The 16,186-nt window shown below is 45.8% G+C and overlaps 1 protein-coding gene and 1 pseudogene across 1 annotated transcript; one reads left to right on the forward strand and one right to left on the reverse strand.

Annotated features, from left to right (window-relative positions):
• Window positions 1-6,766: 6,766 nt before the first annotated feature.
• Window positions 6,767-8,135, reverse strand: LOC125524298 (arogenate dehydrogenase 2, chloroplastic pseudogene; annotated as a pseudogene).
• A 227-nt stretch (window positions 8,136-8,362) lies between these two features.
• Window positions 8,363-13,559, forward strand: LOC125524297 (zinc knuckle (CCHC-type) family protein). Its single transcript, XM_048689373.2, has 6 exons — window positions 8,363-8,651; window positions 10,420-10,571; window positions 10,858-10,956; window positions 11,201-11,402; window positions 11,922-12,036; window positions 12,149-13,559. The coding sequence occupies exons 1-6, from the start codon at window positions 8,367-8,369 to the stop codon at window positions 13,093-13,095; spliced, it is 1,800 nt and encodes a 599-aa protein (XP_048545330.1). The 5' UTR covers window positions 8,363-8,366; the 3' UTR covers window positions 13,096-13,559.
• The last annotated feature ends 2,627 nt before the right edge of the window (window positions 13,560-16,186 follow it).

Raw genomic sequence — 16,186 nt, forward strand, 5'->3', positions numbered from 1 at the left:
TGTTTTGCACCCGTTGTATTTGAACGTAGAGCCTATCACACCCGATCATCACGTGGTGTCTCAGCACGAAGAACTTTCGCAACGGTGCATACTCAGGGAGAACACTTCTTGATAATTTAGTGAGAGATCATCTTATAATGCTACCGTCAATCAAAGCAAGATAAGATGCATAAAAGATAAACATCACATGCAATCAATATAAGTGATATGATATGGCCATCATCATCTTGTGCCTGTGATCTCCATCTCCGAAGCACCGTCATGATCACCATCGTCACCGGCGCGACACCTTGATCTCCATCGTAGCATCGTTGTCGTCTCGCCAATCTTATGCTTCCACGACTATCACTACCGTTTAGTAATAAAGTAAAGCATTACATCGCGATTGCATTGCATACAATAAAGCGACAACCATATGGCTCCTGCCAGTTGCCGATAACTCGGTTACAAAACATGATCATCTCATACAATAAAATTCAGCATCATGCCTTGACCATATCACATCACAACATGCCCTGCAAAAACAAGTTAGACGTCCTCTACTTTGTTGTTGCATGTTTTACGTGGCTGCTACGGGCTTAAGTAAGAACCAATCTCACCTACGCATCAAAACCACAACGATAGTTTGTCAAATAGACTCCGTTTTAACCTTCACAAGGACCGGGCGTAGCCATACTTGGTTCAACTAAAGTTGGAGAGACAGTCGCCCGCAAGCCATCTCTGTGCAAAGCACGTCGAGGGAACCGGTCTCGCGTAAGCGTACGCGTAAGGTTGGTCCGGGTTGTCTCGTCCAACAATACCGCCGAACCAAAGTATGACATGCTGGTAGGCAGTATGACTTGTATCGTCCACAACTCACTTGTGTTCTACTCGTGCATATAACATCAACATAAATAACCTAGGCTCTGATACCACTGAAGGGTTTCGTAGTAATTTCAAAAAATTTCCTACGCACACGCAAGATCATGTGATGCATAGCAACGAGGGGGAGAGTGTTGTCTACGTACCCAACGCAGACCGACTGCGGAAGCGATGACACGACGTAGAGGAAGTAGTCGTACGTCTTCATGATCCAACCGATCAAGCACCGAAACTACGGCACCTCCGAGTTCGAGCACACGTTCAGCTCGATGACGATCCCCGGACTCTGATCCAGCAAAGTGTCGGGGAAGAGTTCCGTCAGCACGACGGCGTGGTGACGATCTTGATGTACTACAGCAGCAGGGCTTCGCCTAAACTCCGCTACAGTATTATCGAGGTATATGGTGGCAGGGGGCACCGCACACGGCTAAGGAATAGATCACGTGGATCAACTTGTGTGTCTAGAGGTGCCTCCTGCCTCCGTATATAAAGGAGTAGGGGGGAGGCTGGCCGGCCAAGGAGGAGGGCGCAGGAGAGTCCTACTCCCTCTAGGAGTAGGATTCCCCCCCCCCCCCAATCCTAGTCGGAATAGGATTCGCGGAGGGGGAAAAGAGGAGGAGGGGGCAGGCCACCTCTCCTAGTCCTAATAGGACTAGGAGAAGGGGGAGGCGCACATCCCATCTAGGGCAGCCTCTTCTCTTTTCCACCAAGGCCCACTATGGCCCACATAGCTCCCGGGGGGTTCCGGTAACCCTCCCGGTATTCCGGTAAAATCCCGATTTCACCCGGAACACATCCGATATCCAAACATAGGCTTCCAATATATCAATCTTTACGTCTCGACCATTTCGAGACTCCTCGTCATGTCCATGATCACATCCGGGACTCCGAACAACCTTCGGTACATCAAAATGCATAAACTCATAATGTAACTGTCATCGTAACCTTAAGCGTGCGGACCCTACGGGTTCGAGAACAATGTAGACATGATCGAGACACGTCTCCGGTCAATAACCAATAGCGGGACCTGGATGCCCATATTGGCTCCTACATATTCTACGAAGATCTTTATCGGTCAGACCGCATAACAACATACGTTGTTCCCTTTGTCATCGGTATGTTACTTGCCCGAGATTCGATCGTCGGTATCCAATACCTAGTTCAATCTCGTTATCGGCAAGTCTCTTTACTCGTTCCGTAATACATCATCTCACAACTAACATATTAGTTTTAATGCTTGCAAGGCTTATGTGATGTGTATTACCGAGAGGGCCCAGAGATACCTCTCCGACAATCGGAGTGACAAATCCTAATCTCGATATACGCCAACCCAACATCTACCTTCGGAGACACCTGTAATGCTCCTTTATAATCACCCAGTTACGTTGTGACGTTTGGTAGCACCCAAAGTGTTCCTCCGGCAAACGGGAGTTGCATAATCTCATAGTCATAGGAACATGTATAAGTCATGAAGAAAGCAATAGCAACATACTAAATGATCGTGTGCTAAGCTAATGGAATGGGTCATGTCAATCAGATCATTCAACTAATGATGTGACCTCGTTAATCAAATAACAACTCATTGTTCATGGTTAGGAAACATAACCATCTTTGATTAACGAGCTAGTCAAGTAGAGGCATACTAGTGACACTTTGTTTGTCTATGTATTCACACATGTATTATGTTTCCGGTTAATACAATTCTAGTATGAATAATAAACATTTATCATGATTATAAGGAAATAAATAATAACTTTATTATTGCCTCTAGGGCATATTTCCTTCAGATTGTCAGCATAAGTTGAAGTGGATCTCCACAAGTACAACCTACCATGTGCATTTGCATTCCAAAAGCAAATTACTTATATGCACATCTTCAGGGGGAGCCCTTGCAACTTATGAAGACAATTCCTTATCCTTTACAATTTCACAGACTATATTCCCCGTTGAAAACTTCAACTAGTTTGTCATCAATCACCAAAAAGGGGGAGATTGTAAGTGCATCTAGTGCCACCCCTAGTTGGTTTTAGAGTATTGACGACAAACCTAGTTGAGGGACTAATGTGTTTGTGAGAATTACAGGATAACACAGGTAGAAGTCCCTCATTGATTCGGTTTTCCTACCAGATATGACCCCTAAAAATGTATGAAAACATTGAAGTCAAAGGTGGTATATGAAGATATTCACATTGAAGACTATGACAAGAGAAGACATCGCATGAAGCCTATGGAGCTCGAAGACTTAGATCTTCCGTAGTTCTTTTTCTTCCCCTTTGTTGAGTCATAGGAACCACCGTACTGTTAAGTGGGGTCCAAGAGAACCAGTCAGAATGACTGAAGTGATGCTTAAACAAAACCTATGTCTTCGAGTGAAGACTTTGAGAGCGAATCTTGTCCAGAGTCGAACAAGTCAGCTTTGCTTGTAGCCCAAGTAAAGTTGCCGTGTGAGTTTGAAATCTGACCGTTGGAACACGTGTCAGTTCCTTAGTGACCAAGGGTCATTTTGGACAAATCAAGTCGGGTTGCCAAGTGGCTATAAATAGCCCACCCCCTACAACCATAAACGGTTGGCTGCTCAGATTCAGAGTACGGCTTTTGTCGTTTGAGAGCAACCCACCTCGAAGCCTTTGAGAGAGAATTCCTTGCGAGGATAAAGCCCTAACCACCCAGAGCCAAAGAGAATTAGGCATCACTTAAGTCTTCTTGTCTGTGTGATCTGAAGACTTATTACACTTGAGGACTGTGCATCCTCCAGCCGGTTAGGCGTCGCGTTCTGAGCATCGAAGAGACATTGTTGATTGCCGGTGAACGAAGTCTGTGAAGGTTTGGGAGTCTACCTTGAAGACTTACCAGAGTGATTGGGCGAGGTCTGTGTGACCTTAGCTCAAGGAGAATACGGTGAGGACTGGGTGTCCTGAGCTGCGTGTTCAGGACTGGATGTCCGGGACTGTGTGTCCTAAGGTTTAAATACCTAGCCGCCCTAACCAGACGTACAGTTGTCACAGCAACTGGAACTGGTCCAACAAATCATTGTCTTCAACGAGTCACTGGTTTCATCTTTCCTTCCCTTTACTTACTGTTACTCCTTGTGAAGTCATTGTATGATTGCACTATCTTTTATCTTCACTGAGTGACTGCGTTTTCTGTTTGGCTTCATAATATCTTCCTACCTGATCCTTACTACATTGCTGCTATTAGTCATTGTGCTTTCACTCTATTGAATACTTGACTATGGCTTGCCTAGTGTAGTCTACCTTCCGCTGCAGGGTAATAAGTTTATTTGTATCGTTTGTCTTCATAACTTCCACGTTTTGAAGACTTTCATAAAAATCGCCTATTCACCCCCCTCTAGTCGATATAACGCACTTTCAGCAACGTGCGGGTTGCAATCGCCTAGTTATTAAATATGATAATTTAGAGGTTATTGAAATGATGAATAATGGCGGACGGTCAGCAGGAGCGGCGGCGGCAATCTTTGATGATTGCTATTTTTTGGCGTGTGATTTTCCTACCTCTAGGTTTGAACATTGTAATAGGGAAGCCAATAAGGTTGCGCACGAGCTTGCTAGGTTGGCTAGATTTTCTTCTACCATTGATTGGTTCGAGGAGCCTATGTTTGAGATTGTACCATTCCTCACAAACGATGTATCTGTTATTTCTGTTGAATAAAGTCCATTTGTTTTTTTAAAAGAAGCAAGTGAACAGGGCTATAGATGATCGCACGCTTGGAGATCATATCATCAGGGAGATGCGTACATATCTCCCAAATTTCCAGGGGTTTGATTTACGTTGGGCTGGGCGGAATGCTAATGAGACCGCTAATGCATGTGTGAGACATGCCCTTCTGATAGACTCTTTTCTTGTAATTTTTTATGTCCCCCTCATTTTCTGACCCAAATGATAACGCCCATAAATGTGATATGTGGGCATCATCGTGTGTGGGCGTTGGAGGGTTCGCGCACACGCCCCGTAGCACACGGTTCGTCAGCCGCGCTGTGTGGGCGAACTAATTTCTGCCCATACAGCCACCACCTAGTCCATGCGCGTGTGGGTAAAACTGTTTTTCGCCCACACGACACTCGTATGTTATTAGATGGCAACTGCAGTTGCACGTACGTGGTAATTAGGTAAACACATATGGCAACTATGATTTGTTGCTAGACGGCAACTGCAATTGCGCGTTCGTGGCAACCAGATAAACACATATGACGACTGTGATCAATCATACATGACAACTATGGTTGAACCACATGTGACAACTAGGTAAACACACATGGCAACTATTGTTTGACCATATGCAGCAAATACTTAATCACACACGGCAACTATGGTTTGATTACACGCGACAACTATTATAAATTAGACATGACAACTATAGTTACAAAACAGAGAGAGTTGCCATACTTTTACAGCTACATTTGCCATCCCGGATAACTACATCTACCATCCTGGATGGCAAATAAATCGTCATCCCGCGGGTACCTAAAGTAGCTGCGCCAGGAGCCCAGAGCGTGTGGGCATTTTTGCTTCATGCCACACGCGCTGGATGAGGATGAGTAGTACTTGTTGGGCGTGTGACACAAAGTAGCTGCGCTCACACATGTGGGCAATTCTAATGTTGGCTCACACACAATCCGTGTGAGCTACCTCCTGCTCATGTCACACACGATGTGTTGACGGATGTCTAGTATGCCACATGTGTGGGCGTTATCAGGACCCTTTTCTGATTATTTTGCAGTCATAAATGTTCCGCCAAAATGAATAAAAAGGCCTTGATGGCGGTTCTAAAAAAAAAGGATATAAGCTCATTACATAATGCTGACAATATAAAAGTATCACACAAACGTTTAAAAGTTCATTGCCCTTTTAGCCCAAGTTCACCCACTAGTACCTACTCATGCCCCTACTCGGCTGCTCGTCAGGATGTAAATGGACAGCTCGTTGGACATTGTGGGACTTGCCCGTGCTGACCACCACTTCTTATATGGGACTATGTCATAGTCTAATTAATTTTCTTGTGGCGTACGTGGTGTCCACATAGTACCACATATTTACAAAGCAAACTGACACTGATATACAGTACTAGTGCAATACAGTGCCATTAGTACAGGCATAATTAGTACCCCCTCCAATCATTCAGTATAGAGCAAACATAGTACAGGAAATTGCCTACTCTAAAAAATCTCTAGATTCAACATTTATCTACAACTTAGATTATCAAAGCTGAACCCAAAGGATGATTCTGGCTACCAAGATGTAATGGAGAGCGACGAATCCGCATCAATGAGGTGTCTGAAGTCTGAACCTTTCATCTACCTAGAAGCCTAGAAGGGATGGCATGCGATGAGGTGTCTGAAGTCTGAACCTTGCTCCATATATATCATTCAGTTATCAAGTTGCTGCAGCCTGAATCTGCATCAATCCTCACCGCCTACTACTCCGGCATCCACCGGTCCCATCTCCCATAGGCTGCGTCGCAGCAGAGGGGGCGAGGCAGATGAGCGTGAGGGGGAGCAGAGAAGATGTACAATGAAGTCGCTGCCGAAGGTCTCATCCGCCGTCCCAAGCTGCGCCCGCCGTCAAAGCCGACGTCACCGCCGCCGGAGCTGAAGACAGTATCGTCAGGATTGCAGAGATAGTACCCCCTCAAGACCCGGCTCGGTCCCCGGCGCTTCCTGACGGCGGCCTCTTCGAGAAACATGGCGGTGACGGCGGTGAGATGGAAGGAAGGGATGGACTGGGGAGGCGTGCCGGTGGAGGCAGCGGCGACGGCGCCTAGGGCATGTTGAACGTGGCGTTTTCTTCTTTGTTTTTTTGCTGAGGAAAACGTGATGGCTGGGTGCGCGTGGAGTGTTGTGGTCCGCCGCTGGCCTCATGGGCTTTTCTGGGCTATCCATTTGTGCCATTTATTTTTTTTATGGACATCCACCAACGCCATTTGATCTTTTTTTGGTGTGTGGCATATGTGGGACTACTGGGACCCAATGCCACTCACATCCTGAGCTGCTCGACACGATTCGTCGTGAATTCGTGATGCCTTTGGATGGAAGGGACCACGAGTCCACGGCAGATCGATGTCAGCGACATAAAGCGCGATTCATTATTATCCCTACAACGACGACGACTCGTCGGCGTCCAGATCACAGCCAGTCATTAGACAACGACTCGGCGCCGGCGGTGGACGAGGAGTCCGGGGTCGGCGGGCCGTCCCTGTTGAGCGGCGGCGAGCCCTCGAAGAGCTGCTTCCGGAGCACGTCATGGAGGTTGTGGAAGAGCCTCCTCTTGACGGTGTCCAGCGCCGCCTCGAGCCGGTGGAGCAGCTCCGTCGAGTTCTTGTTGTACATGAAGAGGCCGTTGTAGAGGTCGAAGCTGTCGCTGCAGGTGTTGTCCACGAGCCGGAGCAGCGTCTCGTAGCCCTTGGTGTCGATGGGCGTGGGGCGGAGCCCGAGCGTGGCCAGCATCCGCCCCACGGTGTGCGCCACCAGCTGCGTCTCGGCGGCGTGCGCGTCGTGCTCCGCGCAGGGCATCTCCACCATGCGGCACCCCTCGCGCTCGAAGATGTTGAGGAACGCCTCGGCGCGCGCGCGGCGGGCCGGGGAGTCGCCGACGCGGACCCTGTCGAACACGAACGGGAGGCCGGCCCAGCCGTCGCGCGCCGACTCCGGGCCGAACATGGGGTGCGTGCAGATGATGTCGAAGTCCTCGGGGAGGCGGCTCAGGAGCTGCTTCCTGGGGAACTCCTTGACGGAGAGCACGTCGGCGAAGAGCGTGCTGCGGCGGAAGCGGTGGACGGGGAGCGAGCGGAGCACGGCCTCGGTGGAGAGGATGGAGGTGGCCAGGAGGACCACGTCGGGCTGGCACTCGCAGAGGTCGTGCGGGTCGGCGTAGAAGGACGCGCCGAGGTCCGCCGCGGCGGCCGAGTGGTCGGAGCGGGAGTGCGCCAGCACCGTGTGCCCCTGCCGCACCAGCGTCCGCGCCAGGAACTGCCCGAAGTTGCCGAACCCCACGATGGCGATCTTCAGGCGCGGATGCTCGTCGTCGTCGTCCTCCTCCCCCTCCGCTTCAATGACGCCGGACCCGTTGTCGAACGGCTGCCGCGCAGCGGCCGCGGCATGCACGGCGCGGAGGCGGAGCGGAGCAGCGGCCACGGGGAGAAGGCGCCCCCGCCACCGGCATGCCGCCGTAGACCTGTCAACGGATTGGAGGTTGGTGAGAGCCGCCGACCGGCGGCAGGAGGACGGTAGGTGGAGTCGCGCGGGGGAAGGGATCGCCATTCTCGCGTCTGTCTCGGGAGCGGCGGCGCTGGTCGGTGCGGTACACACTATTGCTATTTATTTGGTGCGGATCTAGGTTTGGACTCTCGAACAAAAGGAGGCGGTTTTGTGGGCCGGGCTGGACAGACGGGTGGCAAAAGAAGCCCAGGAAACCCACCGTCTCGGCGGCCGGGTGACGGGGAATCCCTCTGGGAGTTGCGAGGGGAAGCGAATTGTGGGGAGGGGGCGGCGATGGAGGAGGGGGTGGAGGGGAGCGGCGGCGGCGGGGGGCTCGGGCGGAAGATCCCGGCGGGGGAGGTGGAGCTGAAGGAGAAGTCGGGGACGGCGTGGAGCCACTCGTTCCTGAACCAGAAGCCATGGCACCCGCTCTCGTACCCGAACCAGCGCCGCAAGTGGATCGCCGAGCAGATCCACACCAACCGCGCGCGCCGCGACGAGGAGGTGCAGCGCGAGTTCGCGCAGGAGCAGGAGTTCTTCCGCCAGACCGCCCTCTTCTCCAAGAAGGACAAGGAGAAGGTACACACACACCAACATACATACATACGCCGTCCTCCTCTTTTATCTTTTAGATAGACTTCTATTATCAGCTCATGGGCACTATAGCTTGAACTGTTGTGATCGCCATAGGGTGGGTGGATGGAATGAATTATTACATTGTTTTGGTCATCTGGCTTCAGGATTTCACGTGGTTAATTGCATTTTGTCGGATAATAGCATAAACTAGAGCTTTACTGGGTCAAAAAAGTGAGACACTACTGAAAATAGTGACAAACTATTGTTTGCACGCATTTTGTTCCGCTAACACGGTGCATCATCCCCTACAAGCTTTTCCAAAGACATTGCTTTATTTTAGTCATTATCTTCCTAATTCCCATGAATGGCTGAAGTTTCAGTGTTACTCAAGCAATGATGGATTTTTTCCTAACATTAATTTTGATATCCGCTTCACATTCGTCACAATGATGAACCTTTGTTATTGGCCAGCCCCTTAACTTCATCTGCAGTAGGCTGCAGTCTCCTCATTTTCTGTTATTTTGATAGCCATGATTCTCCTCCTAGAGCTCCCCGATTTTATGGCTAAACACATTAGCGATGTTCAAAACAGCGTGAATCATTGACTTTTCTTGTCATCCATGACCCAATATCAACTATGTCCTTCAGATTCATTTCACCATGCCAAAGAGTAAACGAGTGACTGTGCAGCCCTACTCTTGTCCTATCTAAAGTTGGGTTGTCAAATATATTGACAAGTATATAAACTATAGGTTAAACAAGAAATGAGGACATACACTTGTTCGTGACAATTCTCGCCACAATTATATCCATGCAACGTGCGTCAACTGGTCACGGAGTAGCTTGAACTATTGTGATCACCGTAGGGTAGAGGGAATGAACAGTTACATTGTTTTGGTCATTTGCTTTTAGGCTTTCCTGTGGTTAATTGTGCCGTGATGCTGGTATTTGTTACCGGTTAATACCCTAAGCTAGGGATTTACTGCAAAGAGAATATTGACAAACTATTGTTCTTACACATTTTGTTCCACTAACAATGGTGGATCATCTCCCACTCGCTTTCTCTATGGCGTTGCTTTATTTTTGTCATTTTCCCAATTCCCATGAATGACTGAAGTTGGAGTGGTACTGAAGGAACGAGGAATTTTGCCTAACATTAATTTTGATATCCGCTTCACATTAACTAAAAGACGAACCTTTGTAATTAGCCAGTCCTTTTCTTAATTTCATCGCAATAGGCCACAGAGTATCATCATTTTCTGTTATTTGATTGTCATGATACTCAGCCAAGAACTCCCAAATTTTACGGCTAAACATATTAGCAATGTATACTTGAAATTGTAAAAATTCCAGCTAGCTTTTCACAACGGCGTGAATAATCGAATTCTTCTCACCACCCATGGGCCAATATCAGCTGCTTCCTTCAGATTCATTGCACCATGCCAGATAGTAAACCAGCGACTGTGCAGCCCTGATCTTGTCCTGTCTGAACTTGGGTTGTTAAATATATTGCCTAGTATACAAACTATAGGTTAAACAAGAAATGAGGAAATACACTTGTTTGTCACGCTCTCTGCACTTAGACTAAGGACACTCAATCTAACCAGTACGTACTCTGGTAGCTGCCAACTCTGGTTGCTTCCAAGAGTTGTATGGAATCTTTAGGTGTTTATACTCTGTAATAAACAGCCAATATTTCAACATCACATTCAACTGTTATCACCCATGGAAAACCGGTCTCATCAATCTTCAATTTGCTTTACAACTTCAGATGGAGATAATGAAAGCTGTGAGTTTCATGTATGTCCGCCCACCTGGATACAATCCAGAGAGTGCAAAGGCTGCTGAAATTCAAGATGAGAAGAAGAAGCTGGATCAAGGCGATGCCACCGAAGATGCTGTAGCTGCAAATACCTCTTCAATGTAATGTCACTAATCTTATTTCTTTCCCAAGTTAAAATATATTCCCTCCGTCCGAAAAAGCTTGTCCCTCAAATGGATGTATCTAGCATCAAGTTAGTGCTAGATACATTCATTTGAGGAACAACCTTGGGACAAGTTTTTTCGGACGGAGGGAGTAGTATTTAAAATTCTTGTTCTGACACAGATGCCTTTGTTCCAAGACATATTTGGAACTTACTTATGTTACTGCTCTGATCTGGTAGGTTTGCTGTTATTCTTAGTTCATTGTATTTTATGTTTGCTGCAGGCCTGATGGCCCAGAGAAGAAAAAGAGTAGGCCGAAAGATGTGTTTGGCCGTTCATTGCCAACAGAGCAAGAATTTGAAGTTCTGAAAAATGCTCCAAGGTAATTGTCTCTTTGTTTTATGATGATATTTTGAATACGATCAACAAGGTGACATGAAACGCTGAATTCATTCCATTCGTACTCTCATAAACTGCCAATAGACAAGAGATTTATTTTATATTAGTTTTTTCCCCTTTGTCATTCCTATACATGTTCTCTGTTTCGCTTCATTTTTGTATGCTCTCCTAAGGTTACTGCCTGGTCACCTATAAAGATTTGATACATGTTTTGCCCTTATTCGCAGATTGGACACAGGTGCTCCTGCTAGACCTAAACCATTTGGAGTCGAAGTTCGTAATGTTAGATGTTTAAGATGTGGAAACTTCGGCCATCAGAGTGGTGACCGGGAATGTCCCATGAAGGATATTATCATGCCGAATGAGGAGAGCCGATTGAAAAGGGACGATCCACTTACAGCAATAAAGGCACAGACTGATTCGAGTGAGGTTAGATTTTCTATTGGAAGTGTACTTCATTTGCAGTTTACATCAAAATAACGACTCTATGACAGTGACTTGCAAATAGTGAGCTATATCTACTGGTTTTATACCTGATCCGACCTTTCCCCTTGGTCCATAACTGCATAGAATTTTGTCTCTGGTAATAGTCTACTGAATAGCTATGGACAGGGGGGCGTGGAAGCTTGCTATCCATTTGCCAGAGCCATGAGTTGGTCGCGAGATCTTATGGGTTTCACCTCTAGCCTACCCCAACTTGTTTGGGACTAAAGGCTTTGTTGTTGTTGTTGTAATAGTCTACTGAAAATTCATGTTTTGCTGTAGCCTTCTTGTAATTTATGTGCTAGCCTAGGTTTGTTACCCTTTGGTAATATATAACTATCGCCAGATTGTGATCTGAATGCACATATACGTCCTTCGAATAAACGACAAAAGGCTTACGCATCTTTCTTCTCTCGTTGTACTTTGTTTAAAAATTCAGTTTTAATGTGAGGAATTCTCTGTCAGCCTTTGAAGTGGGAGCTTAAGCAAAAGCCTGGCATGAGCCCTCCTCGAGGTGGATATAACCCTGATGATCCTAATCAGCAGATTGTAGCAGAAGAGATATTTGATGAATATGGAGGTATAACTTCTGAAGCATGGATAAAACTACATTGTCACTCTCATATCAAGAATTTTTTATGTTAGCTAAATTTACACAAGTATGTTGTCTTGCATTACATTTTATATTTTAGGATTTCTCGGCGATATTGACATTCCGGCTCTCCTTACCAACTTCTCCACGAGTAAATCAAAGAAACGCTCCAAGAGTAAAAGCAGGCGCAGGCAGTCTGAGCCTGCTGCTCATGTAGAATCTGGAAGACATCATAGCAGTCATCATTCATCCTCAGATTCGGAACCTGAGAAGAGCAACAGGGCGTCAGGAAGCAAGAGAAAGAAAAAATATTGTTCTGACCCATCCTCGTATTCTGATTCTGAGGCGGAAGCTGGGAAAGGAAAAGCCAAGCAGAAGTCAAAGCACAGGCACAGGAAGAAACACCTGCTAGAGTCCTCTTCTGAATCAGAAGTTGAAATTGACACAAGAAGGCATCCAAAGAGGGAGCACAGGAAGAAAAAGAAGAAAGAGGAGATGGAAATTGCCCCAGTTTCCTCCTCCAGAGATAAAGGATATACAATAAGCAAGAGGCCTTCGAGGCGATCGAGGGAGAAGCAACCCTACAGTGACTCAAGTTCTTCTGAGAGCGAGCAGCAGCATCCAACACGATGGCAGGACAAGCAATCCCACAGTGACTCGAGTTCTTCCGAAAGCAAGCGGCATTCAAGGAGATCAAGGGAAAAGAGACATCACAAAATACCAGATTTTCCCGTGAGCAATAGGTCTTCACGGAAATCGGATGAGAAGTGGCACTATACTGATTCAAGCGCACGTGAAAGCGATAGACATTCAAGGAAACCAAGAGAAAAATCGCGCTACTCTGATCCAAGTGCTTCTGAGTATTCAGATTCTGATCGGCCTTCACGGAGATCGAATGAGAAGCGACACTATACTGACTTGAGCACACGTGAAAGTGATAGGCATTCAAGGAAACCGAGGGGGAAATCACGCTGCTCTGATCTAAGTGCTTCTGAGTATTCAGATTCTGATCGGCGTAATAGTCATCGCCGTCGTCGAAGAAAATGAGTAGTGGCGGTTAACAGCATTCACGTCTCTCCACAGAAGATATCAGCATTGCTGTTTCTGTGGTTGCATTAGATAGATATGTAGTATTTTGTTCCCAGAGAGTTCTTAAGGTCACTAGGGTCCATCAGGTAAATTCAGCTGCTATCTCTGGATCACTATCAGCTGCTCTGCAATGTGATAATAATTTCACTGTGTGACTTGAGTTGCGTCATCCTGGGGGAAATTGGTGTGCATTTTGTTGTATGTGTTATTGTATCTTGTAGACGTTTGAAACATTTGGAACTTTTTGTGTTCCTGTGGCCCGTGGGGAACGAATTCTTGCGAAACTCCTGTTCTTCAGACATGCCTTGGCATACTGGAATAGCCTATGTGCTTCCTGAAATGCTATGCGGCCTACTTGTAAGCGGAGGTTCTTTTGCCCTCCACTGACACAAATCTTCTCTATGCAACAATAGCTTGGGCTCTGTTAGCTTCTGTGTGAAACAAGTCTTAGGGTTTAAGAGATGTTGCCGTTTCTACTTTAATCTGTTTAGGCCTCCTTTGTTTTGGAGGAATTTTATAGGAATTCTAGATGATAGAATTCTTATAGGATTTTTTTTCTTTAGAGCCCTTTGGTTCATAGGAATGGATTCCTATTCCTACATAGGATTGGTTCCTATCCTCCATATCTTATAGAAAAATAAAAATGAGCCTACACTCAATGAAAAAATTCCTTTGATGTCAACCGAATGACATTTCGTTTCTTATTCCTACTCATAGGATTTGAAATACATGTCATCTCATTTCCTACAAAATTCCTATTCCTATGATAATCCTATTCTATGAACCAAAAGAGGCCTAACTTTTTTGGTCTGCCTCTGTATGTATAACCATACAATTAGGGATGGAATTCAAGCCGAGTCGAGTCAGCTCGACTCGACTCGCTAAAGCTCATTTCATTAACGAGCTAGCTCGACTCGACTCGTTGCTATAATGAGTTTAAATCCATGATTGGCTCGACTCGTATAACTCGCGAGCTGGCTCGTTTAACTTGTTAAGCTCGTTAAGGATACAAACATAAAACCTTACGAATAAGATAAAAATGAACATTGTTTGTGAACATTGTACATGTCTAATATGTACATTTTACATTCACAAGCAATCATTTTTTTCATATTCATAGCGCAGCTGGGCCTTGTGTTGTGTGCCTAGGACGCAGGGTGCTTAGTTGATCTCTTGTAACGAGCCTAACGAGTTACACGAGTACTCATGAGATTGGCTCGTTTAACTTGATCTATAAACGATCTTAAACTAAAGCTCGACTCGACTTGTTATTCTTCAAGTTCGAGTCGATTCGAGCCGAGTCACGAGTTACTCGTTTAGCTCACGAGCTTCGAGCTTTTTTTCCAGCCCTACACGCAATCGTTACAGTGATTGCAAAATTAACTTTGCGGGGAGTATTTTCAGACCTGCACAGCTGTACTTGGTTGTGTGAGTGAAACTACTCTGCACACGACAGTGCACGTACGAATTCTGTACGGTGCCCGCTTGAAGGGTGCTGATTTGCAAAATGATGCGATCTAGTGGATGATTTGATCCGTCGTACAACAATTGGAATGAAAGCTATCGTCCGTATAGCACTGCTCGTGAGAGAGTGAAACACCAATGGTGTTGGGTTGTTGAAGATTTATCAACTACGAAGGCATCACATGGCCAGCAAACCGAGCACTATCTTCGACTTTTTTTTTACTAACGTACTAGTGACTGTATATGAGCAAAAATAATAATTTAAACTGTATATGAGCAATGCGTGTTGGTATTTGGTAAGATACTAATTACATGTTGAGTTTATCACCAATGTTCATTCGAGTTATGATATTAATTACGTGCTAAACATGTTGGCCACTCAACATTGACAATTAGTTTGTAGAGAATCATTGCCCATAATAGTTGGATTTGCCCCTTTGTTTTATCTTATATTTTAAATATAAACATTATATCTGTATTCTAGTTTGTAGATCTCCCGCACAAGGGGTGGAAGAGCAGGGCCGAACAAAAGTATGAAGTGTCCATTGACAAACGATCTTGATACCGCAGCAGTCTGTTCATAGTTTACCAACCCTCAGCATAGTACAACAATGTTGCTAAGAGCATCTTGAACAGAACTTTGATGGAGATGGCAGTCTTGTTGACAAATTTTATGCGAGCTGCTAACTCAAAGTCTCAAAAGCGTAAACTGGATCAGATGTGGAAGAAGCCGTCCAAAGAATTCGTTAAAATAAATGTTGATGTTTCATTCATCGCCGAAACATTGTCAGGAGCTTCTGGCGCAGTGGCCCGAGATAAGAATGGCAATTTTATTGTGGTTGCCTCATGGCTCATGCCTCACGTTCCTAATGTACACTCAGCGGAAATGAGTGCGATCAGAAATGACTTCTATTTGGTGGCGAGCATTGACCGTAGCAAGCTGATATTCAAATCCGATAGCTCTTTTGTTGTTGATGCTATGAAAGGTGAGAACGATTATGCAGGACCTTCTGTTCCAATGATGATGGAGAGTAAACAACTGATGAAGGAATTTGGCCAAGTTAATTTCTTACATTGTTATAGAGAGGCCAATGAGGTTGTGAATACTATAGCAAAATATGCTTTTAGCTCTAGTACCTCTTGTGTTTGGGATGCTATACCTGACTTTTTTTCATCTTCCCTTGTAAACGATCTTCCTACTATTTGATTAATATAGTCTTTTGATATAAAAAAAAAGCATCTTCAACAACTGTCCTATTTTAGGGCACGAAAAGTTGGTGGAGAAAAAAATTTAGACACGAGAAGGTGTTTCTTCTGGCGCAAGAAGTGGTCGTCTCCAACAGCAACCCTAAAATAGGTCAGCTGCACGGCAGCCGGGCTATAGCCGAACCCAAATTTGCATATACATATTGCACACAGATAATAGCAAATACGTATGAAATGGATTTCAAACAAACTACAAATTGTTGCATAGTTCAGGAAATTATTACATAGTTCCTCAAATCCACATCATAAATTGTTCATGAAGTGTCGGAGTAAGGGGCCACGGGTAGCCTAACCCGAGTCCCTGAATCTTTCAAGACAT

The sequence above is a fragment of the Triticum urartu genome, chromosome 7A (genome assembly GCF_056163025.1).
Source record: "Triticum urartu cultivar PI428250 chromosome 7A, HENAU_Tu73, whole genome shotgun sequence".
Lineage (NCBI taxonomy): Eukaryota > Viridiplantae > Streptophyta > Magnoliopsida > Poales > Poaceae > Triticum > Triticum urartu.